This window comes from Volvox carteri (assembly GCF_000143455.1).
Source record: "Volvox carteri f. nagariensis unplaced genomic scaffold VOLCAscaffold_12, whole genome shotgun sequence".
Taxonomy (NCBI): domain Eukaryota; kingdom Viridiplantae; phylum Chlorophyta; class Chlorophyceae; order Chlamydomonadales; family Volvocaceae; genus Volvox; species Volvox carteri.
This window is the reverse complement of record NW_003307555.1, coordinates 1,351,872-1,376,016: the sequence shown is the minus strand read 5'-3', so window position 1 is coordinate 1,376,016 and position 24,145 is coordinate 1,351,872. Positions and strand designations below refer to the sequence as shown.

General features: G+C 58.1%; 5 protein-coding genes across 5 annotated transcripts in view; 2 read left to right on the top strand and 3 right to left on the bottom strand.

Annotated features, from left to right (window-relative positions):
• Positions 1 to 7,613, bottom strand: part of VOLCADRAFT_89400 (uncharacterized protein) — a gene marked incomplete at both ends in the record, with an annotated part of 12,641 nt that extends 5,028 nt beyond the window's left edge. The window contains 10 exons of the mRNA XM_002948931.1: positions 1,145 to 1,321; positions 1,730 to 2,660; positions 3,358 to 3,438; positions 3,572 to 3,718; positions 3,851 to 4,248; positions 4,614 to 5,351; positions 5,744 to 6,227; positions 6,465 to 6,548; positions 6,854 to 6,895; positions 7,572 to 7,613. Of these exons, the coding sequence (XP_002948977.1) occupies positions 1,145 to 1,321; positions 1,730 to 2,660; positions 3,358 to 3,438; positions 3,572 to 3,718; positions 3,851 to 4,248; positions 4,614 to 5,351; positions 5,744 to 6,227; positions 6,465 to 6,548; positions 6,854 to 6,895; positions 7,572 to 7,613 (3,124 nt within the window). The remainder of the gene's footprint in view (positions 1 to 1,144; positions 1,322 to 1,729; positions 2,661 to 3,357; positions 3,439 to 3,571; positions 3,719 to 3,850; positions 4,249 to 4,613; positions 5,352 to 5,743; positions 6,228 to 6,464; positions 6,549 to 6,853; positions 6,896 to 7,571) is intronic.
• A 162-nt stretch (positions 7,614 to 7,775) lies between these two features.
• Positions 7,776 to 9,498, top strand: VOLCADRAFT_104150 (uncharacterized protein; the record flags this gene model as incomplete). Its single annotated transcript, XM_002949032.1, has 3 exons — positions 7,776 to 8,035; positions 8,168 to 8,414; positions 8,622 to 9,498. The coding sequence occupies 3 exons, from the start codon at positions 7,776 to 7,778 to the stop codon at positions 9,294 to 9,296; spliced, it is 1,182 nt and encodes a 393-aa protein (XP_002949078.1). The 3' UTR covers positions 9,297 to 9,498.
• Positions 9,499 to 9,806: 308 nt separating this feature from the next.
• On the bottom strand, positions 9,807 to 17,432 carry VOLCADRAFT_104149 (uncharacterized protein; the record flags this gene model as incomplete). The annotated part of the gene is made up of 12 exons (XM_002948930.1): positions 9,807 to 10,607; positions 11,140 to 11,227; positions 12,057 to 12,157; positions 12,482 to 12,700; positions 13,041 to 13,220; positions 13,705 to 13,788; positions 14,040 to 14,137; positions 14,656 to 14,792; positions 15,078 to 15,340; positions 15,735 to 15,866; positions 16,330 to 16,626; positions 17,199 to 17,432. The coding sequence occupies 12 exons, from the start codon at positions 17,430 to 17,432 to the stop codon at positions 10,395 to 10,397; spliced, it is 2,046 nt and encodes a 681-aa protein (XP_002948976.1). The 3' UTR covers positions 9,807 to 10,394.
• A 1,002-nt stretch (positions 17,433 to 18,434) lies between these two features.
• Positions 18,435 to 20,289, top strand: VOLCADRAFT_120700 (uncharacterized protein; the record flags this gene model as incomplete). Its single annotated transcript, XM_002949031.1, has 4 exons — positions 18,435 to 18,706; positions 18,797 to 18,995; positions 19,145 to 19,319; positions 19,764 to 20,289. The coding sequence occupies exons 1-4, from the start codon at positions 18,647 to 18,649 to the stop codon at positions 20,287 to 20,289; spliced, it is 960 nt and encodes a 319-aa protein (XP_002949077.1). The 5' UTR covers positions 18,435 to 18,646.
• A 1,166-nt stretch (positions 20,290 to 21,455) lies between these two features.
• Positions 21,456 to 22,104, bottom strand: VOLCADRAFT_117021 (uncharacterized protein; the record flags this gene model as incomplete). The annotated part of the gene is made up of 2 exons (XM_002948929.1): positions 21,456 to 21,557; positions 21,916 to 22,104. The coding sequence occupies 2 exons, from the start codon at positions 22,102 to 22,104 to the stop codon at positions 21,456 to 21,458; spliced, it is 291 nt and encodes a 96-aa protein (XP_002948975.1).
• Between the last annotated feature and the right edge of the window lie 2,041 nt (positions 22,105 to 24,145).

Here is a 24,145-nt window from a genome sequence, read left to right as displayed (position 1 = left end):
CTGGTGGCAAGTCGGATTGCCCATGCCGGCAAATGGTAACACAAGCTGGGTGTTCGAGTTATCATACGCCGTCATCTCAGAATTCCATTGTGAGATACGCGGCAGCTTTTGGGATGAAATTTAGCGCGAGAGGCGTTGATGTGGCTTTTGAGGTCGGTGAATGGAGGCAGCTAAACTTGTTTGTGCTCATACGGTCTTTCTTAGCTAGATGCGAGATACCTTGCAATAGAGAATGCTGTATAGTACCGATAACGCGTTTCAGCCGGGTGAAATATTCTGTTTGGTCCGTTACACACTCAAGGCCTGGGAGTTCGAGTTATCATACGCCGTCATCTAAGAATTCAAATATGAGATACGCGGTACCTTTTGAGATGAAATTTAGCGCGAGAGGCGTTGATGTGACTTTGGCCTCGGTCAATTGAGGCAGCCAAACTTGTTTGTGCTCATACGATTTTTGTTGGCTACATGCGAGATACCTTGCAATAGAGAATGCTGTATAGTACCTATAACGCGTTTCAGCCGGGCGAGATATTATGTTTGGTCCGTTACACACACACACACACACACACACACACACACACGGACATGGGCAATCCTACAGGTCGGGGCCCCCCTGGGCGCTTCGCGCTGGGGCCCCGCCCAAAAAGGTTCCTAAGTATGTGGCGTGAGTAAGCGGTGGTGCGCTAAGACGTCTTGGCAGGGTTTAGGCGATGGCAGTACTGACTCCATTGCAGCTCGGCGGGCTAGTGCCAACCTTGCTCACGGCAGCCCGTGCTTCAATGGACTAACCACTCCTCCTCCTCCTCCCCCTCCTCCAGGGGAGCAGTACTCAACTCCCTCTGCTTGCAGGCACTACTCCGCGGACCGCCATCCGTTCTTCTTCATCTTGCGTCTTTTGCGAACGATGTGGCAGAAATCTCATGTGGCAGAGGCCTCGTGCGATCTGTCACTATGCATGTCTTGTCGTGTCTTGTCGTATCGTTTTTGCGACAACCAACATCATCGCACATCGCACAGCATCCAAGCTCTCACCGCCCGCTGCCGCCATGCACCACAATCGCCAGCAGCCGTAACGCCTGCTGCGTCTGCTGTACCAGCTGCTGCCCCGCCAAGCCCCCTCGAACGTCGACGCTCCATGACGCACCTGCAACATGTAACCCGCCACCGCCACCGCCACCGCCGCCCCGCATCACCCCAATACCACCAATACCGCGACCCGCATCAGTGCCCTCCGACAAGAATGGCCGCAGAGCCGCGGCAGCAGCCGCCGACCGCCGCAGCAGCCGTACAAGGCAGTCCGCCACTGCTGACGCCGTGGCAGCTGCGCCAGCACTCCAAACGGGCGCACCTGTCGCCACAACGTTGGGCCGTGCCGACTCGCTCCCAATTGCGGCGGTAGCAGTGGTAGCGGCGGCGGCGGGGCCCATGGCGTCAGTGGATGCGGCCGTCGCCACTACACTCGCCGCCAGCCGGACCAGCAGCGCCTGCGGCGTTAGCCTTGCCAATGCGGCAGCCGCCGCTGCCGCCGTGCCAGCAGCTCCGGTACGTTGCACCGCGGTCGTCATCGTCGTCGCCATCGTCGCCGTCGTCGTCGTTATCGGACGCTGCAGCGGCAGTAACGCCTCCGCCGTGGCCGCAAGGCTGCGTGCTAATCGCTCCGAAACCACCTGCCCCATCGGAAGCGCGGGCTTGTCGGCCTCGGTCTCGGCGGCGTCGGCGTCGGCGCGACCTGACGCAGCTGCGCCAGCCGCCTCCGCCGCCAGGACCACTAACCGCAGGACATCCAGCTTGGCAGAGGCACCAAGGCGTATGGCGCTCGCTGCTGCCGCGTCCGGCGGCGCCACTGGCGGCGATGACGACAGCTTCAGCGAGCCGCCGCCGCCGCCGCTACTGCCGCCGGCTCCCGAAGATGTGGCGGCGGCGTCCGCTACGAGGAGGTCCAAAAGCTCCTCAGCCGCCGCCGCGGCCCCATCCACCACGTGTACGACATTCCCTTCCGCCGCTACAGTCGACGGGGGTCCCCCCGCCGCTGCCGGACTTGACTCCCTTTCCAGTTCACTTTTTCCAGACAGCTGCTCTGATGGTGGGCTCCCAGGACCAGAGACAGGGTTGTCCATCGCCGCCGCCGCCGCCGCTGCCGATGTAACTGCTTGTCCCCGTTGCTGCAGCGCCGCCCAAAGTAAAGTGTGTACGGCAGTTACCACGGGGTTGCCGTACGGCAGATGGTCGAGGAGCGCCAGTAGAGGCCGCATGGCTGGCCAGATAACAGGGTGGTCCTGCATGACAGGCTGCACTACTGCCTTGTCGTACACCTTGTCGTACGCCGACAGCTGCCCCACCATCTCACGAAGGCGCTCACCGTCCTGTACAGCGCCTCCGCCACCGCCACCGCTAACGCAAGCGACACCGCCAGATGCGCCGCCACCTAACCCGAATGCGCCGCACATCAACGCCGCGAGACGCCGCGTCGCCATGCCACCACCGCGTCGGTCTCCTCGGCCGCCGCCGCCGCCGCCGCCGCCGCCGCCGGAGACGGCAGCTCCCGCTCCAGTCGCCTCCTCCTCCTGGGTTGCTTCCAGCCTGCGTATCTGCAGCGCCAGCACCTTGGCCGCCACGGACAGCTCCTCGGGCTGGTCCTCAGGTAGCAGCAGCTGGGGCTGCTGCAGGAGAGCGGCCAGGGTGGCTGGGGGCCGTGGAGGGGCCGGAGGAGGAGGGGGGGGGGGGGAAGAGTTGAGGCCGGGATTGGGCGGGTGTGGTGGGGTATTGCTGCCTGATGGGGTTGTACAACGTGTGACATGTGACGTGGTGCAACAAGGAGCAATAAGGGAAAGAAAAATGCGGGGCGACGGGCGCTGTTCTGTTGGCGGGGCAGGTGGGCCGTGGGCGTGGGGGCCCCCCAGGGCACGGGGTGCAGGAGGGACGGGGCCGGGAAGGGCCAGCATGAGGAAGCGCGTTGAAGAAGGCAGGGTGAGCCCCTCGGCCCTGAGTCCACCAGCAGTATCCACCAGCGAATGTTGTCCACGGCGTTCCGCCCCGCACCTCCCCCCTTCCCCCTTTCCTACACCTTTTCGCCCGCACACCGCCACCAACTGATTTGTGCTGTCTTACGACTAAACCAGCCAACCAACCAACCAACCAACCAACCAACCAATCAATCGATCACTTACCAATACAAGTCAAACTGTGGCCTCCCACTCACATACACACCTTTGATGTGCTCTCCCCATTAACCCCCCCTCTCTCTCCCCATGACCACCTCCCTCCCTTCCCGTACATCGGTCGCAGCACTCTTTCCTTGGCAGCAGCTTCCCTCGCTCGTGGTTCGTCTTTTCCCTCTCTTCCCCCTTCCCTGCTCACCAAGTGCTCTCGACCGTTGTCCACTGCCCCACTGGCACAAGGCTCCGCTGCCACCCGCTCCTCCTCCTCCTCCACCTCCTCCTCCACAGCCAAGGGTAGCAGCAACCCCAGGAGCCCCCGTCTCCCCCTCTTCCGCCTTATCGCCCTCTGCTTTCTCCCCCTCTCCCTCCCCCTCCCCTTGGTGGTGGTGTAGCGAATCCATCAGCAGGGGTACCACGCGGGACAGCAGCCACAGCGCCGTCAGCGGCGCCGGCGGGGGCTCGGCCTCGGCCCTGGGCTCGAGAGATGCTGCTCCGGACGTGACAGCTTCGGCTGCCGCAGCCGCCGCTTTGATGCCGCCCTGCCGGCCACGTTTTTTCCCCTGGCCGGTACGGCACAGAACAGCACGTTGCGGCGCGGTGCGGCCCGGGGACAGCGCTGTGTGGAAAGGTACATCCACATCCTAACAGCCATTAAATATGACAGCCTTCATCTCAGCGCATAAGTCACGTACCCGTTGTTGACGTGGCTGCTGTTGTTGATGTTGTTGATGTTGCGCGGCTTTCATCGAGGCGCAGAAGACGAGCGCCGGCGCCCTCGCCGTCGACGTCACCGGTGCCGCTGCCGCGCCGCCGCTGAGCTCACGCCGCAGAACTGGCGGCCGCCGAAGGACCGCCAGCGCCGCCGCCAGGCCGCCGCCGCCGCCGCCACCGCCGTGCTGCCAAGCTGGCACACCGGCGCCTATTGCGGATACGGTTGCTTTTTCGGTTACCGTTGTATCAGTTGGTGCCGACGCTGGACATGCCAGTACTTGTGTGAGCAGCTCCGCCGACTGCGGTGGCTCCAGGGGGGCCAGACATCGCAGCAGGGAGGGGGCCACTGCGGCCACATCAGCAGGACTGAACAAGTCACCTGGGGGGCAGCATTAGTACGGCGGACGGGTGGGGGGAAGGTACGATGTTTGGGTTTCGGGACGGTAATAAGCTTCGAGTGAAAGATTTTTGTCGCAGGTCGGATCCAAATCCGGATCCAGATCCAGACTGGATCCGCCCTGGCGATCTGGGGGTTTACCAAAATTTAAAGGACAGGAAGGCAGGACGTACATCGACTGGGCCCGTATGGGAACGCGGGAGCGCTTCTTTCCCCCCACCCCCCGCCCCTGGAGCGTTAAGAAGTTCTCGGGGAGCCCTAGACACGGGCGCTCCGCAGCACGTGGAAGCCGGACGAGGTGCGAGGACAGAAATGTGCGGGTAGTGCCTACTGCGGGTAGTGCCTACTGCGGGTAGTGCCTACTGCGGGTCCCTCAGGGGATGAAGATCGGTAATTGTCACCTCGCGCCAGGAGCAGCTCGCAGAGCGTCAGGCGGTCCATGACCCGTGGGTCACTGGCCTTGTGTTTTCCTCCTCCTCCTCCACCGCCACCACCACCAGCCCTCCCAGCTGCCGTTGCCGCTGCCTCCTCGTCTTCGTACACATGTGCCAGCAGTGCAACCCACGGCAATGGTTGCTGTGGCGGTTGCTGCTGCCGCTGGTCCTGCAAGAAGGCATTACGGCCGCCACCGACGTCGACTGCGACTGGAAGCTGTAGCGCCAGGAAGCGCCGCCGCCGGAGCTCCGGCTCCCCGCCAGGTGAAAGGCCGCCGACAGCTTCTCCTCCTTCTCCCGCCGTCGTCACCGCCACGGCAGGATCCACGTCCAAATCCATAAAATCCAGATCGTCAGCGGTGCCGTCAGGTGCAGGTGAAATGGCAGCAGCCGTCGCCGTCGCCGCCGCCAGGGGGTTGCGTCGCGGCGGCGCTCGCGGTGGCGGCGCCGCCAACTTCATGGCATCCTCCAAAAGCCGCAGCCGCGCGTACAGCGGCGTTGCAGCTAGGCAATCTCGTACGAACCGTACGACAGGGCTGCCGGGAATGTACAACACACGGCTGCTGTCATCGCTGTCGTCGGGGCTATAGCGGTGCTGCTCGGCAAAGGACCTCGTCTGCGTTGGAAGATCAGGGATGAACCGTTGGCGTCCTTGACGGTTATGGTGGTGGTTATGGTGGTGGTTATGGTGGTGGTTATGGTGGTGGTTATGGTGGTGGTTATGGTGGTGGTTATGGTGGTGGTTATGGTGGTGGTTATGGTGGTGGAGGTAGTGAGGAGGGAAGGAACCCTAACAATCTGGGCCTTAGGGACCCAAATTGAATCTCGCTCTCCCGCCGTTGACTGTGTTACCGTGTGTAGGCGGTGCGATCCCCTGCTCCCTTACCGAGCGCACACACGCACGCACACAGACACAGACGTGGGCGCACACATGCGCGTGCAAGACACATGCGGGCTGCACTTCACACACACACCCGACTCGTTTTCGTCATCCCCCCTCCTCCGCCCGCCCTCCCCAATCCAATCCCGTCCATACGTCCCACCTCCCTCCCCGATAACCCCGGTGTAGTTTACCGCTGCTACAAGCACATGCGCCCTGAGCTCCTCTTGCCGATGAAGCGGCCACAAGCAACACAGCGGCTCCGAAACCTCCCCCAGACATTGTAAAATCCAGGAAATAGGAAGCAAGCGCCGGTCGTACGGCAAGGCGGCGGCGACGCCGCCTACGCCACCTTCCGTGAGCGCGCCAGCCGCCGCCGCCACCGCCGACCTCTCGGCGGCACTCCGCCATGTCCCCGCCTCCGCCACCTCTCCTTCTAGGTGCTGCTGCGACGGCTGTAGCGCCGCGCTTGCCGGTTCGCTGGCCAAACGTGGTTTCAACGTGCCCTCGCCCCTGTCTTTGTCCCTCTCCTTGTCCTGGTTCCGGAGCCCGAGTCCCCGGTAGTCGCCGCACCCTAGGGCCCCCAACACGGGTCCTACCACACACTCCGCCAAATGGGGCTTATGAACGAGCAACCGCTGGAGCAGCTGCGTGTACGACAGTGGGGATTTAGGTTATTTGGCATGGGCCTGGCCGCGGGGGAAAGGGGGATGAGAGGGCGGGCGAGGTGGTGGCAGAAACGTGGGGTTGAGGGCCCGGCAGGGATCGGGTGGGATTGGGGGGTGGATAGGGGGAAACGAAAGCTGGTGCCACCGTGTTTGTGCTCGTGGATGTGTTTGTGTGTGTGTCTCTATCCGTCAACCAACCCCCATTTCCCCATCTACCGGGTCCAGGCCGCTCCTCATGTTGGCAGGTCGGGGGTAGGTGGACTGTACGACGTGACGGATCTCGCGAGGGAAGCCGGGTAGCTGGTGGGGCCACAGGGGAAGGAGGGGGGAAATGGTCAAGAGGAGACGTGTAAAACACTTCCACACCCACACGCATACACACGTTACTTCAGCGGGAACGCAAATGGCGTTTAGGAAGGAGGTGCGAGGGGTGACACGGGGGTACGGGGGCACACAACGACTGCTGCATGGGAGGTATAGAAGGAAGGAGGAGGGTGTGAACGGTGCGTGTGTGGGTCTGTGGGGACGGTTAAAGGGGGGTAAAACGCAGTAGGCCCAGGCAAGCACGGACGTGAGCGGACAGGCGTACGGACAAATGTACGAACCTGGCTGGCCTCGGCCAACATGGCCCAGCCGCCCGCAATACCCTGTTTCGAGGCCGCATGTGCGTGGAGAAGGGTTTTAGGAGGTTGGGAGGTAGACGTAACTCAGGAATGAGCTTAACAGGAAGACAGGGCCAGGAAGGAGCAAAGGCGCGCGCTGGATTGTTTTGGGAGTGCCATAGGGGTTGAATGGTCAAAGGGTGGATGTAGGATTAAAAGGGGACGGGACGGGGCGGGGCGGATCCGGACTGGATAGGATATGGGACGAGAAGGGACTTGGCACATGTACGTGGTCAAGGGAGTTACGGTGGAAACTGGTGCACGTACTTTTCCATCGATGGAGGTGCTACTACCTCCGCCTTTGGCATAGGGCTGGGCTGCGACTTGAAGAACGCCAAGAAGAAGCGGACGCCAGCTGTCGTTGCCCGTCCCCTCCTCCATGCCCTTTACCCCTGTGAACTTAACATAGAAATATCATTATTGCAAGCATCACTATGCAGATTTCATTTAGGTCTCCCTGGGTGATGACCCTGGGCTTGATTTGCATTTGCGCCGGAACCATGGTCCGGAGCACGAAAAGCATAAACAAACTGGAATCACATACCTACCTCTTCATTACTTTTTGTATGAGGGTCGCGAAAATGTCCCAAATGCTAGTTCCTGAACGATCTACCTTGAGGTTTCGTTCGCAATTGTGTGCTCCCCGTCGGCACCGGCTTACCTTACATGTAGGCGGCCTGCATTTCATTAGGTGCAAAAGCATAATTGCCGATAATGATGGTCTGGAACTGGAGATGCAGCTCGAGGCTCTCAAGGTCCGCGTGCGTGTCAAGCGCGACCGCGCCTGGCAGGCTCACAGGCACCTGGAAAAACACAGGAGCTGCAGCTATAACTGCAAAATAACATGAGAGTTTTCGTTTGAATCATGGCCTTTTCACCGCAGCCATCCATCATCCTCGTTGAGCCAAAAATGGGCGAGAACATTGGCGCAGCAGCGCGTGCCATGAAGAATTTCGGTTTATCCGACTTGCGCCTTGTCAAACCGCACGACGGGTGGCCAAACACTCTGGCGGACGCCGTGGCCTCTCATGCAGTCGATTTGCTGCGCTCGGCTCGGTTGTATGACAGCGTCGAGGACGCTATTGCGGATTTGGACAGGGTGTACGCCGCTACCGCGCGCACCAGGTAATCCGCTTGCATTTGGGTTACCGTGTCCCGCATTACAGGAGGGTCCTGTCCAGAGGGCTTTGCTCGTCCTAAATCATTTCGTGCCTCAGCAGCCACCCCACCCCAACCTTTCCTCTTCCTTCTGGTCAGGTACATGACCAAGGCCTTCGTTACCAGTCGCCAGCTCCCAGGTGATCTTCGTCAGCTAGCGGGTGCGGCTACGGAAGCGGCGAGGGCCTCACAAGCCGCAGCAGCCGCCGAGGCTGCTGAAGCTGTCGAGACCGCTGCGCTGCTCTCTGTCACGCAAGCAACTACCGCCAATGCAACGCTGGAGACTGCACCCCTCAATATTCCCTTCCACCCTTCCTGCAATAGATCCACAGCACCATCGTCAGCAGTGGGCTCACACACTAACGCGAACCAAACAACAGCAGCACCAGCGACACAACCGTCACCGATACCATCTCCACGACCAGCACGGGATCGAGGGCCAGATTTACCATCCACCCGTCACCTGTCCGCCTCGCCGTCATCGCCAACAGCACCGACTTCCCCTCCGCCTGTTGCACCTACAACGCCATCGCCGTTGCCACCCCCGCTGCAGGCTCCTCAGCCGTTAGAACTGCACCCACCATCCCCAGTACCTGCGCAGTCCACGCCACTGCCACCCTTAGGGCCATCTGCCAGCGCCGACAAGAACCCAGATCCGCATGCAAATGGAGCTGGCCTGCTCCCAGTGTCACAGCCACAGCTCCGCGCAGGTGTCCGTGCGCCGCGTGCGGGTGTGTTGTTCGGTCGTGAGGCCTCAGGTCTGACCAATGAGGAGGTGGCGGCGGCCAACAAGGTGCTCTGTATCGAGGCACATCCCGACTACCCAGTACTTAATTTGGCCCAGGCCGTGTTGTGTACGGTGTACGAGCTGTACAATGCAAGATTGGATGCGGTGGCAGGCGCGTCGTCTGTAGAAGCTGCTGCTGCTGCTGGAGGCGGCGGAGCTGTCGCTGTTGGCAGTAATGCGGAGGAGCTGCGCGCTCGTGCTGCGGCGGTGCAGTTGGCCAGCCATGGTGAGGTGGAAAATTTCTTGCGACGGCTAGTTTCGGAGCTGGATGACGTGAACTTTTTTGAGAGTGCATCGAAGCGGCCGGCTACTATGCTGAGCATTCGCAACTTGGTGGCGAAAGCGGAGGGACTGACGGCGTCGGAGGTGGCGCTTCTGCACGGGATACTCTCCAAGTTGACGACGGCGGCGCGTGCACGGGCACGGGTGCAAGGGTCCTGACTTGTGAATGAGCGTGTGAGGAAGTACTGGGGAAATGGGGTTGTTGAACATCCTTGGAAATAGGATCGTGATTCTGGTTTTGGATGCCGTGGAGGCTATAACCGGGTTGGCAAAATTGGCTGTCAAGACCTAGAAGAGGCGACTTGCACGCTGCATATTAGTGACGTAATTAAGCTTATATTCTTTTAATAAGCATGCTTCTTTTTGGCACGGTCCCGCGGAACACACGGGATGTATGGGCTTGCTCACCCCATGGTCCCCAGTGCCCGGTAAGCGCCTGTGTGCACATTCTCGTATGCCGCTACGGTAGGTGGCGTCACCAAGCACCATCCGCGTTGATGCACCCGCCATGAGCGTGCATGCAGACAGAATCGCACACCGCTCCATCTCTAGCTTTGTGCGCCGACCCAGATCACGACGCTTATCGTGATGCTCACCCCAACCATATACCTAAACGTGCCTGTGCTATATCATACAGGTCCAACTGAACAGGTGCTTCCAATGTGGATTCGGACGTTTTAAAAGTCAATAATAGTGGTCATTATATTATTCATATTAAGATGGTACAGACGCCCGTTCAGGAATGAAAGCCCTTAGGAGCACATGTATACATACACAAGGGCAATCCGACGGAAGGACGGACGAAAAATGCAAACCAACATATGGTAAATCACTGGGGTTTTGAAAGCAAAGAATTCATGCAGATCGCTGGAGACGAGCTGCGGCGGATTGCGTGGTTGAAAAAATAGCAGCATAGGCCGGATACAGCCGGCTTCGCCAATGCTTGTACCAGCTTCCAGGACTGGCTAATAATGCCGCCTGCTGCATCCCCACGCCCACCCGCAGCTCATCGGAGCCGAAACCCGAAAGAGCTTACGACGGGCAGGAGCCTTAAGCACTGCTGCGCTCGACGCAGCCAACATCAGCTGATGAAGGACCGGATTCTGCGAACCCCCACGGCATCAGGCAATTTAACAGATTGGTGCTGCTGCTCTTTGCTAACACCCGCCGTATCCCCTGACTCCGCTCGCTAACTGTTCATCTCTCGTAGTGACAAAGTCCCTGGAACCACCAATGAGCGGTTCTTGAAGCCAGCGTTCATGCTCCGTTGTCAGCCACCACCACCACCTCCTTGGACGCCCCTTCTTGCTCCTCCCCCCCTTCCTGCCCTTCCCCTTCCGCCACCGCCTTCCCCTCCTCATTGTCGGTGTCAAAGCTACCGCTGCTAACGCTGTTGTAGCTGCGTAGTTTTCCAACCAGCGCTGTGACCGTACGCGCCTCCTTGTACGGCGATGACGTCACGCTCATGACCTGTACGACGGTTCGAGATTCGGGCACTGTGATCACCGTAGATGTAGACAACCAATAACCCTAGGTGATGCGGGTCGCGCTCAGGACGGAATCCCAACACGTCCTCCGCCCTAAAGAAAGGATTATGGAGTGTCCTGCGTACTAAATATCCCTACGGACTGATGCTGGCTATCAGCTCTCAGTTCTTTTCCTGGTAAGGTTGGGCGCAATGTAACGGGCTCCCGCTGGGCCCCTGCGCGCGCCGCTAGGAACCCACAGCCCACCGCGGCGCTCTCTCCTAATACACAAGATATACATACACATGTGCACAGCAAAATTTCCAACGAGCGGCAGCGACCCCTTAACTAACCAAGCAAGACCCGTACATACACACGTGCACGCACGCACACACTGTTTACCCCGTGGTGGTGTGGCCCATATCACCATGGTGGCATACATACATGCATACATACATACATAGATGCATGCATACATACGTACGTACATACAACACCACACAGATTCTTCAACTTCCATCAAGTACGCAGCCCACCTTGAGCGCATACTCGATTTGTGTTCTCTCCCGCGACAGGAACCTGTCCACGACCGCACCCAGCCGGGGGTCTCGGAGGTAGTGGCAACTGGGAGTTGGGGGTTGGCGGTTGGGAGTTAGGAACAATTGGTTAAGGTAATAGCAAACTCAAACGAGACATGAACATGAATACGAGTCCCACATACCACCACCATAACCACCACAGCCACCACCACCATCACCAGGATGAAATCTTAACTAAGGAAAGTCCACAGTCCAACACACGACGTCCTGCACGTCCGGCCCGACTCTACCCATCCTCGGCGCACACACGCCACGCCACACATACGCGTTTTACATAGTTAAACGAAATCTTTGATATGCTAAGCCAGCGCACATACATACTCATATACATACGCACATAAATGTACACACATATCTGGTCTGGGTTGACACTACTGCAATTAGCGGTTTAAGGTCCTGGGTTCGATTCCTGGGGAGACCCCCGAATTAGTCGGGAGCGCGAGATTATGGCTAGCTGCTGAGATGTGGAGATGAGGTCACAGTTGATGGACCAGATTCGCACGCTGGATTGGTGGCGATTGCCGAACCCTCCGTCTCTTCGGGTGTTCGGGTGAATGGATGAGGAGGGGACCCTGAAGGCTGGATCCGCCGCCTTGGACTTGCAGTTCGTATGGCGAAGTACAGTGTGGTAGTGGTGGATGGTGCTATAAGGTGATAAATGATCTAGAACTGACAATGTGATAAAGCGGCCCAGAAGCCTCCCACTCTGTAACATTACATTACATTACATTACACACATATGTACACACATACGTACATGCATACGTGCACACCACATATGTACACACATACGAACACACATACACACATACGAACACACATACATGCATACGCAGTTACATACATACACACACCTGTATGTGAAGGAGGGCAGGTAACCCCTCTGCAGCTTGTGTTCCCCCTGAGCCCCCGCCTCCACCCTGGGTAGCCGCCGGGAGATGGCCTCCTCCAGTACCTATGCGGGATGCGGGGGTAGGGAGGGAGAGAGGGAGGGAGAGATGGATGGATGGATGGAGGAATAGAGGCAATGAAGTAGGGAGGGGGAGAGGGAGGGAGCGATTGTTGGTGAGCGGGAGCGAGGGGATAAGGAAGAGGGATCAAGACAAAGCTGATTCGTCAGGCCCTCATACGGGTCTAGAACCAGGCCGGCTCCTACGGAGGATTCCTCGGGGAAAGAGCCATGGGAAAGGAAAAGGAAAAGAACAGTCAGGTCCTGCCATTGTACAATGGCGCTATGCTGAACCCATTTTTCTTCCCTTCCACCCACCGACCACACTACCTGGTAATAGCACAGCTCAAAGTGAAGGTTGCGGTACTCCCGCCCTTCTAGCTGCCCCCAGTTGCGGCCAAACAGCGCGTGCGAGCCCACCAGATTGAGCGCCCCCGCCACCATCTTGTCCGCGGGTGGCGGTGAGGATGATGAATAGGAGGAGGAGGAGGAGGAGGAGGCGGAAGGGTGGGGGGAAGGGGAGTCCTCGAATGCGGCCACCAGCAGCACCTAGTTAAAATGGGCGTTGGTTTAGGTTGAGGGGAAGAAGGGGAGTAGCATGGGGATAGGGGGAAGTTCGGAGGGTGTGAGGGAGTGGGCGGAGTAAGTGGGGTTGGGAGGGGGAATGACGTGCGAGCGACTGAGTGGCTGTATGTAATACACAGCTCGTTATGGGGAGGTGGAGAGGAAATTAAGGGTGCGAACATAAACGGAGCAGGAGCACCAACACCAACGCCAACACTGACATCAACAGCAGTAGCCTCATCACTTCATCACTCCATCATCCAATGCCTAGATCCACCCACCCAGCCAGCCACCCAGCCAGCCACCCAGCCAGTCACCCACCCACCCTGTCCGCCAGGTCCTCCCCCAGTCGGTGGAAGAACTCCCGGGTCAGGTAGGCGTTACCCCACTTGCGGTTCACTGTGGCCAGGTAGAAGGAGTGGAAGCGGTCCCAGTGGGCGGCACCCAGCTGGTGACCGGACAGCCGGTGCACGGACAGACCGGAGCGCTCGATGCTGCGGCGCTCCTGCGATCCAGTTGTTTCAAAAGGGTATTACAACAAGGGTTTAAAAAAGGGTTTTAGGGTGCTGGGTTTGAAAGGGGGAGATTATCGTATTATTACACATACATATTACAGATACACGTTGTGTGACATGCGGCGTGTAGCAGAGCCGCAATTACCCGGAACCGCGCACACGCGCGTAGCTCCCACGCAACGGGGTGCCGGGGTGTGAGAGTGGAGGAGAGAATTTGCGATCAAGGTGGTCCTGATCAGGGGTACACCATCCGAAACACCCTCTTCCTTGCCGTACCGTGCCGTACCGTACCGCGCCAACACGTTCCAAGCAATCCAGTCCATCACGTAAACCTCAAGGGAAGCGTCTCGGGGGCTCACCGCCACCATCCCCAACCTCATCTCCCTCCCAGCCAAAACCCCACCAGCAGCTGTTCCAAACCCAAACCCAAACCTAACACCCCAGCACCCCAGCACCCCACCCCGAGCCATCCACCTGTCGAATGCTCTTCCGTTTAGATTGTTTCAACTCCCCAAGAAAGTCCTCGAAGCTGTCGTACTCGTTGTTATCCCAGTGGAACTGAAGGGTGTGTGGGTTGGTAGGTTGGGTAGGCGGGTGGCGGGTGATGGTTTGGAAGCCAGCCAGGCAGGAAGGGAGATGTGGCTTGGAATGTTAACTAAAAAACAAAAATGGATCCTGATCGAACCCGAATGCGAGCGCGTGCGGAAGGGGTCCAGGAGGGCGGCTGACTGGAGTTGGGCTCAGAGCTGGTTTTCGAGACCTCCTGGCAACCGGCCGCCTGGAGGGGGTTACGGGCTCCACCTACGTACCTGTATGCCTAACCGCTGCCGGAAGCCCAACTCCCCCAACACCGCCCACTCCTGAGCTGTGGTGAAGGTCAGGTGCACACCGGACACTCCCAGAGACTCTGTACGGCAATGCAGCAGAGGGCAGGGAATGACGAGCGGGGTAGGGAGAGAGCGTGTGTTCGGGAGGGGGGAAATGATGGGAAGTTAGTGTGCCATGGCGAAGTGGGGCAGAAGTGTAGAACGGGCAAAGGAGCTTTAGGCAATTCGACAGGCAAAATGGATCACAGCAAAACGTGGTTATACAGACAGATAGACAGACAGACAGACAGACAGACAGACAAGCAAGCACTGAAACCGCTGGGCCCCCCCCACCCACCCCTACATTCATGCAGTCCTGCGGACCTGTCCTTGCACTTGGCCCCCTCCCCCCACCTGCACCTCCTCCTCCTCCTCCCTCCTCCTGACGTGCTTTAATCGCCCCGGCTTACCTGCTCGGCCGGGTTTCAACTCTGGCCCTCCTCCCCCGAATACACACACACACAGACAGTCGCCACTCTCATCCCAGCCACACTCAACGCCCCCAGTCTCGCCCATCCGCGCCCCTTCCACCCACCCACCCACCCACCCACCCACCCACCCGCCATGTCGATGAGCGTCTTGCCCAGCGCTCGCACCACCGCAGCCCGGTCCGCGGGCGGCAGCTCGTTGGACACCATGAGCCGGGGGCCGCTGACAGGAGTGAAGGGGACTCCGGCCTGAAGCTTGGGGTAGTACCTGACGGGGTGTAGGGTGGCAGTGCAGTGGGGCAGTGGGGCAGTGGTGAACGAGAGGAGGCGCCTAAGTGGTGCCGGCAATGTGGAAGATGACCCCGGGGCCTCGAAAAGGCCAATCGGTGTTAATCGACGCAGGCGGGTAACCTCCTTAAGTCCCCCAAGGACCTGCTAGGCTCTCCCTCACCCTCACCCTCACCCTCGCTCACTCGCCGCAACGCCACAAAGCCTCGAAGCCCTCAACCGCACCAGCCCTTCAACACCCCTTCAGACCCTCCCCCGAGCTCACCTCACACCCAGCATGCTCGCAAAGTCCGCCCAGGAGTTATCGAACACGTACTCTCCGTAGCTATGGCCCTTAAGGTACATGGGAACACAACCCACCAGGCGCTTAGCTGAGGCCGCTTGACGAGCTTCCGCAGCCTCCACAGCCGCAGCCGGGTCGCCCCTTCCCAAAGCCGTACAGTCCATACCTGCAGTATTGCCTGGCGGATGCTCGTCAAGTATCTGCCGTACTAGAATGTGCTGAGGTAGCCAGCCGGTACGAGGAGACTGGTGGGCGGGTGGGTAGAGGGGGAGGGGACGAGAGGGGGTGGGAGTGAAGTGTTTGGGTTTGGTGTGTTGTCATGTTTGCCATGTTAAAACTTCTGTCGGACATGTGCACAATCTTGATCCCCAAATGCTTCAAGTGGGGGGGTTGCCGCTGCCGAGGCACTCAGCTGCGTCCCAGTCCATCTCCTCCCCCCTCTCTCCCTCCTCATTTCCCTTTCCCGTCCCCACTCCTTTCTTGGCGCGGCTCTTGACCGCACCCCATCCCCCGATGCACCTTCATACCATCAACAGAAGCTGTGCAGCTACCTTCACAGACACACAGGCACACAGACACATATGTACACACATACGCACATGCCCACGCACCCCTTTTCCTTCCGTACCACCACCTCACCGCTGACCCGCTGTCCTCCAACGCGTGAAGGAAGGACCACAGCAGGAAGGGGTTCACCTCCCCGCCACCACCACTATCACCACCGCCACCGCCACAGCGAGTAGCCACCGCGTCCCACTCCTCGCGGGAGACCTGGGGAGCTCATGAGGGGGATACAGCAGGTTGGGGGTGAAGCGTGGGGTTTTGGGGGGAACTTGGGGATGGAGAGTTAGCAATGCGGATGGAGAGTGCCGCATGCAGGCCAAGGGCTGCCGGGCTGTTCAAGGTAGGAACTACGGGTCACGAAAGGCCTCCAAGCTGGACACGTGTACATGGCAGTAGCAGCCATATAGCAGTAAGAAGCAGTCAGTGGAAGTAGCAGCCGCAGCAGCCGTAGCAGCATTAGAACCGCCATCAACATCCGCATCTTGGCCTCGGTGTTCTCCAACACTCCGCCTTGATGAGATCGTGCTACGCAGGTATCGTGTTGGGGTCTGTTCTCCGGGTCGGCCAGGTCTGCTCTCCGCTCGCACCCTCAACCCGCAGTCCCTTCCCCCAACCCCTTTTTCCCATTGCCCATACCAGCACCGCCACTGTCTAATGCACTCTGTACCACCTTGCTGATGCTGTCCACGACGGAGACCTCCAGTCGGAGAGCGGGCGATCGGGACAGCGAAGGTGTGCTGTAGCCGCCGCTGCCAACACCGCCACCGCTTCCGTTCGTGTTCGTGCTGCCGGCATTTGCACCAGCACCGGCACCGGCACTGCTACTGTCAGCTCCCGCACTGCTACTGCCGGACTCTGTTCCGCGGCTCGCCTCCGCGGCCTCGATGACACCCTCGGGGGCGTCTAGGGCGCTCCAAGCTTTCGGTTCACTGGCCCCTTTGCCATCTTGCTGCTGCTGCGATGTGGCCTGTACTCGTGTTTGCATGGACGTGTCGGTTGGGTGGTTAGACAGAGGGTTGGGAGGGTAGATTGCTGTGTGGATGAGGTGAACAGTACGGTGAATGGATGCTGGGATGCAACATCCTAGGGTTTCACTCGCGCCTAGGTTTCACTCGTGCATGCAACGCTCAAACTGCGCTTCGCTCTTGTCTGCTTCCTTTGGCTTTAAGATCCGTTCGGCCTCGTATCATATCTCTTGGCGGGCCATGGGGTGCCGTGACGTGCTCTGAACCTGTTCATAGATCCGCGGGTGCTGATGGTGCACGCGGTCGGCACTTGGTCTAGGCAAAAAGGTGGACGGGAAAGGTGGGATTTGGAGGATGGACGACCGGAACACCCGGCTTAGACCCGACCCAAGCATAGGTTTGCCCGCAAGTAGAACCAGATCATGAGAATAGTATCAAATTCAAGCCAAGGGTAAAAGTGGCGAAGTAGACCTGGCGGGATGCGATCTACTCCAGGTCTACTTCGCGGGATGCGATCTACTTGATATGGGTGTGCGTGCTTAAACGTGGTGACCCCGCGCCCAGGGCAACGCACCTCCTCCTTGGCCCCAGACTTCATGTCCTCCGTCTTCTGGAAGCCAAATTGGCGCCGGAAGGCGCGTCCGGTGCGCTCCCATAGCGCGTTTGTGACACTGTCCAGCCCGCTCCTCAATTGATGAATCCGACATGTTGCGAACTCTGCGCGGCGATATTTTCTTCCGTGATTACCGCCGCTGGTACTGTAATTGAAATGGTGATATTTTGAGGGTATAGAACGGACCGAGCGCATGGCAGGTCGACTGTGTCGAGGCTGCAAGCCAGGCTTGTGCGAGGGCTTTTTGAGTTTGCGCTGCCCGAAGGGCCCACTCGGCCCTTCAGACGAAAATGCTGAACGCAGATATAATATCAACTTTACTCTGTTCGCAGTTCTCTTCCTAGGAAGGGGAACCTCGCAGCAAGCAAAAGCGCCTGAATAGGTGTCGACCCTTGAAAACGAGCTTATACCCTAAAACGTTGTGTAAGAGAGAGCTTTAAGATGTCTATGGAAGCTTTGCCCTATGGCAGTTTGTTACACCTGCACTTGCTGTCTGATGCTATGACTCTAGTGCAACCCCAGCTGGTGCAAACCTGATCGCTTAAACAATAAGTAGTTTAAATACCTTTAGATGCGTTTGCTGATGGGCATCAGGTGCGGAAGTTTTGCATGGAAGATACAATGGATTGGTCTTCGGTTGGCACGGTTATCTACCTGGTATTACAACCGGGTAGTATAGTAACGGATCTGGCATTCTGGCTGCACTGAGTAAGAAAGATGGTTTCTAAATCCCTGGTTCACTACTGCAGACATACATATTGAATCTTAAGTGGTCAAAGCCTACAGGAATAAGCGTAGTGGACACCGCCACCCATTCATGTTGGTGTTAACTAGGGTTGGCGCTCCTCGCTTTCTGCGTGAATACCCATCTGGCCACGCAACATATATCATAAAATATTATGACGAAAGATCAAAAATTATGACAGCCACCTCGTGCTCATGGGAGGACAATTATACGTGTGCGTGCTTCCCCCACACGGTGGACGAAACGCTTCCATGGCCACCCCCTGCGCGGGTGAATAGTCCATTCTACATGGTACCTTGATGAAAACATGAATTGCAAAAATCCACGCTAGCACAGTACGCCCAACATACGAGCACTCGACTGTGTCAGCTGCCGCGCCGTACTAGTACGTGAGTAATGCATTAACCCAAGTCGGAACCAACGCTTCCTGCGCGGTATACGTAAGGATAAGACATGATGAGATTTTCATTACATCAAGCCCATAATTATGCATAACAACCCATAATAAGTTTAAGGTTGAAAGCTAAATCTCAAGCGGGAAGCCCTCACCATTTGGGCGTTAGCTGCCTTTTGCGATCGGCCTGGACGCAGCCATCGACGATAAAGGCACGGTTGAGCGCGTTGGCCGATACAGAAGCTGCGATTGTACAGGAGCTGCGCAACGATGCTGTGCGAACTGGGCCCAGAGGCATCAAAACAGCTCAAAGGCGCTGTCGTGGTATTGGTAAGTAGCAGTTTACTGTCATTGTTCTAAAAGGATGCCGATGGAAGCGTGTCGGAACACATTCGTGCTCACGAAATTGCCATGTTGCAGCCCGCAGTCACGTATGCTAACGTTGGGGAGCTGGCTGTTGACGTCTTGGTGGCCACTTTGAAGCCCGAATTCCTAGGTGCTGTGGAATCCGCTAACGTTCTGCCAGTCGTTGGCAATGACGCATACGACCTAGATCCCTCCCCTTCGGCTCAGCAGCCAGGAGGACTTGCCACCGCACTGGAGCTCTTCAAAATCCACGGTGGGTTAATGCATCCTTAACACCCCGTCAGACTCCTCCTTCCCCACATCTCCCCGCCTGCTTCCTCTCCCGCTTTCCCCTCCCCCTCCCTTGCTGCTGCTGTACCATCTAACCTTATCTCCTCTGCGCGCCCTCCCGACCCCCTCCAGGTCGACCCCTGGTGTTTCTGCAGCAACGCGCCCCCGCGATGGTGGGTCGCCAGTCGGCCTTCGCGGCTGAGCTGGTGAGCTGGCTGGTGGAGGTCGGGGCCTCGGCCCTGGTGGTGCTGACGGGGCTTGATGCCCAACTGCGACGTGACCGGCAACTGGACAGCTCACAATTGAGGTGGGTTGTTGGAGGCGGGATGTTCGGGTGAGGTAGGGTGTGTGTGGGGGGATATTTACGATGTATAATACGATCAATAACAAGCACTTGAGCTTCTACTCTTACCTCGTGATGGAACACATTAGCTGGGAGCTTAGACGTAGACCTGTTAGATCCGTAGACTGCGTTGACGATTTTCTGGTTTTGGAGCATTGAACGCACTCTGTGGCATATGAGCCGTGGAGGAGGGGACAAGGAGAGGCTAAAGCCCCCCTGTTGTCTGCAAGTCCGCATCTGTGTCCTGAACTGCCGTTTGTGCGGCGCCTTTCTCCAACCCGTCCGTGCTATGGACGTTCACACACCCGCCCACCTGGAAGCTGGACCAGCTCCTTGCATGTATATATGTACGTATGTATGTATGTATGTCCACACCCCCTCCTATTAGTGGGAATTGCCCCTTTATAGGAATTGCCCCTTCCTGCTGTACCACATCAGGTACCTGGCCAGCAATGAGGAGCTCCGCACCGCGTGCACCGCGTCGGCTCAGAGCCCGAAACTTCAGACCTCCGGACCGCAACAACAACAGTATCCAGATGAACAGGAATCGTCACAGTGGCAGGCGGCAGCAGGTTCCGCCGCCGCCGCCGCCGCCGCTGGCCCGCTGGAGCTGGAGTCCGAGATTCGGGAGGAGGAGCTACAGCTGCACCACAGCCTGCCGCCATGGCCACTGGTACGGCAGTGCGAGGATCAAGGCCTGCCGTACGTGCTCCTCGGGTGTTTTTCGGCGGAAGGAGACAATGCCGGCGAGGGGATGAGCCTGGCGGCGGCGGCGTTGCGGGTGCTTGCAGCGTTGCGGGTACCGGCGGCGACGGAGACGGCGGTGGCGACGACGGGGCCGGAGGAACTGATAGAGGATGACGCTGTGCCACTGCGCGCTCCGTCGTCCTGGGTGGGTCTGTACGGCAGGCCTTTCCCGGTAGAGATCTTCTGAGCTCGTCCCTGTCACGAAATTGCTTCTTACTAAACTTACAAGTCACAGGTTTTGGATCGGACGTGAACTCAAATGCGTTGGTTGTTCTGTTGGGTTGTGACTCTGAGGTTAAGGATAGCCCTTGGGACTGCAGTGCATGAGAAGATTCAGGAATAGCATCTGCGGTCTGGAGGTCGGGTCGTCAGTCAGTGCTTGCCTTCCATGTAATCGCTGTTGTCTGTATGCATGTATGTATATCCGTGTGTTGTCTCAGGTCGTAGGCACGTGCCCGGACGTGGTGCCCGGCGCGAAGGGCGTTGTTGCTGCTTTGTTTCGCCACGTGAAGCTCATCGAGAGGCCATCATCAAGCTGCTGTACGACTGGCCAACTGGCCAACAGCAGTCAGTCATACATGGGGCTGGAAAAGGAAATACCCATTTCATTGTAGGCATCTGCAGTGGCACTCGAGTACAGCAGAGCAATACATTGCAAATGGGCAGCAGCAGCAACAGCAGCCGCAGCAGCAGGGCCCGGCCTTGACAACACCAGCAGCGCCGGGTCCCATACTCCGCCAATCCTTAGCCGGTGGCGGCGTCACGAAACGGATGCACATCATGTCCTATGCGTATATATGTCTCTGTTTATTTATTTATGTATATGTATACGCACATGCATGTATGTACAACGTGGGGAATGATGACAGGTGTTTATGCTGCCGCAGCGCTGGACAACCCAATTAATATATCCACCCCTCCACCTACTACAACGCCCGTCTCGAGCAGGAATCGAACCCCCTCCGTGTTCATTCCGTGCCCATCCCGACAACTCTCCCACCTCGAGGGTGGTCGGCGACGTGACGTATACGCACACACATACCCGTTCAGTTGCAAGCCCCTACACATGCCCTGCATTCAAGTAGTGCAGCGCCTTCTTCTTCTGTCGCGGCCACATCATGGCCACCGGGCCACCCTTCCTTGCGCGTCCTCGCGCCAGCCTTATTCTTAACTCCCTCCTCTTACAGAGATCCAGCACATCAGCTCCCGTTGATGGCCAGCACCCTTGCTCTCACGCCCTGAAAGTCACTAGCTGTCACCACCCCTTCCTAAGGAAATGGTTCATACGTGTCGAGAGCTGCCCGCTGCTGATACTGCCGCTTCTACAGCCGCCTTAAAACACGCCTCCCACTACTAGGCTGGTGCCCTGAAGTACCCATGCGGTGTGTTCTTGGTGACAGGCTTCTTCTCTTCCGGTTTCTGAGGAACGAACCGACCAGTCGCCATGGCGGCTACCTGCGGAAAGATGCCGGCGGGGGGATTCGAAGGGTTGGGGGGCTGGGGAAGATATGAGACGAAGGGCGTGTGCTTTAATGAACTGGGATACGTGTACATGTATATATGCTGATGCAGTTTGGCTGTGGCATCATCGGAGTGTTTTGGCGTACGGTGCATGAAGCAGCTGCAATGTTGGTAGGGACGGTCCCGTGCCTGAAAATGGCGGTCACGTTCTCCTCCTCCCTCATCCCACACTAGTCGTAGTGTTGCAAACATGGGGAAACTCCCCCGGGGGATTCCCGCGCCTGCACCAGTACCAGGCCGCCCGCCCACCCCACCCATCCTACGATCTGGCAACCCCCTCTCATCCGCCCACCTTGACCCAGTTCTCCTTGACCACGGGAGCCGCCTCCTCCTCCGCTCGGTGGGGCTCCTTGCCGCCCGCCGCCGCCTCACCGCCCTCCTCGTCTAGATCCTTAACCCCCTGGCGCACCACAATCCTGGACACGGCCGTCCCCTCCACGTCCTTGAGCACCCGCTGTACCCGGTCAATCTGCTGGGCCATCTGTGTGTATATGTATGTATATATGTACATGTGTGGGGTGTTTAGGGGGGAGGGGAGGAAGGGGAAGGCAATCGGGAAAGAGACGTGGCTGCGGTGCTAATGGAGGGACAAAACACACGTGGATGAGGGTTTTACCGTAGGGGTCGGCCGGGGTTTGCCGTAGAGAAGAGGTGTAGAGGAGATTGGCTTCATGGAAGAGACATGATTGATGACAGGTTTGTACTCCTTTCACGGAATGCAGAGAGCAAAGTGACTAAAATGAAACATGAACTATGCCACTGTTAGGCTTTCGAGAGCTGTGGCCCCGGGAAGCATTTCCGCAGGACGAGGACGAGCGAGCACGAGGGCATGCATACTACCAGAGTAGCACTGTCCGCATGTCCGTACTGCCGTACCCTGATGATAGTTTGTTCGTACATCCTCAGCCGCTCCTCCAGATCTGATGATATAATTTGCATGTGGCGGTCCACGTGGATGATCACTTGCTTCACTTTGGCGTCAACAATGGACACCGCCTAAAAGAGGGGGAGGAGGAGAAAGGGAGAGTGCGGATTAAAGCATGATTCGGGTTTTTACAGTGTGGAAAGGTTTTGCAGAAAGAGTTTGCAGACAGACATTGATGTACCTGTCGCGCAACGATGGCCGCCTTCTGTTGCTCCGCCTGCTCCGCAGCCGCTTGCTCCTCAAAGCTGTTCAGCAGCGCCAGGGCAGCTCCGAGACCACCACCGCCCCCTCCTCCACCAACCCCGTTGGCAGCCCGTCCACCTCCACCACCAACTCCGCCTGCAAACAGCATGTCGGTGGGATGAACGCAAATTAAAGACACAACTTTACAAGACGCTTGCATGCACCGAGTCGTGCGTCGCCCAACCCCCCATTCCGCTCACACCCAATAACATTACGTATAAATGCCACCCTCTCTCTCCCTTCACCTGGCATGCCGCCAAAAACAGCCGCCGCAGCCGCCGCACCAGCATTGTCCGGCATGAATCCCAGGTTTTCGTTTGCCGCAAAGTTGAAGGCCGGCAGGGACCGCACCGCGGGCTTGGAAAACACAGTTCGAAGGGATTCCTCCAACGAGCCGGACACTATACGACCGTACGGCAAACATGTGCCAATGTCGAGGCCCACGTCGAGTCGAACAATCGTACATCGTACGTCCACCGAGTGATGTATTCGCGGGTTTCCGGCAACCACATCGTCGTCGTCGTCATCGTTGTCGTTATCAGGTTGCCCGGGCGATTTGGCGGCGGCGGCGGCAAAGACATAGGGGGTGGTATAGATAGGGGCATGACGGCGATGATGATAGAATTGTGGATGGGATTAGGCAGCTGGGGACGAGATGGAGGGCAGTTTTCCAAGGACCTTGCATGTAGCGCTATAACGAGATGTCTGCCTGTGTGCCATGCGAGCCATGAGAGTCACAGCTATGGATACATACATACATACAGACGAATAATGATGATTCAAACGCATACATGCAGCACCCAACTGCGGCAGATGCGCCCAGCGCACTGAGGCCATCCACCCCTCACCCACCGCCGCCAGTTGCCGCCAGGGCCGCCGCCACCGCATTCGGTGAGCCACATCCTCCTCCCCCACTTCCTCCCCCTCCCCCCGCTCGCCCCGGTGTGACTGGAGCCGGTCCTCCCACCCCTCCACTGGCGAACACGTTGAGCGCGTTTGTCTGGATCTGGACGCGGCCATGAGGGTGGTCGTCAGGGTCAGGGTCAGACAAAAGGAAGGGGAGCATTGAAGAAGAAATCAAGCAGAGTTTCAAAAGAGCAGGCACACACACACACACCCACACAGGCACACACACACACACATACGTTGTCCCCGTGAACCTGAAACGCTCCCCTGGCCCCCCGGAAGCCCCTGTCTGGGCTTTATTAGCCAGGTAGCCATGACCTATACTTAGCACATACACACAGACATACACACAGACATACACACAGACATACACACAGACATACACACAGACATACACACAGACATACACACAGACATACACATAGACATACACACAGACATACACACA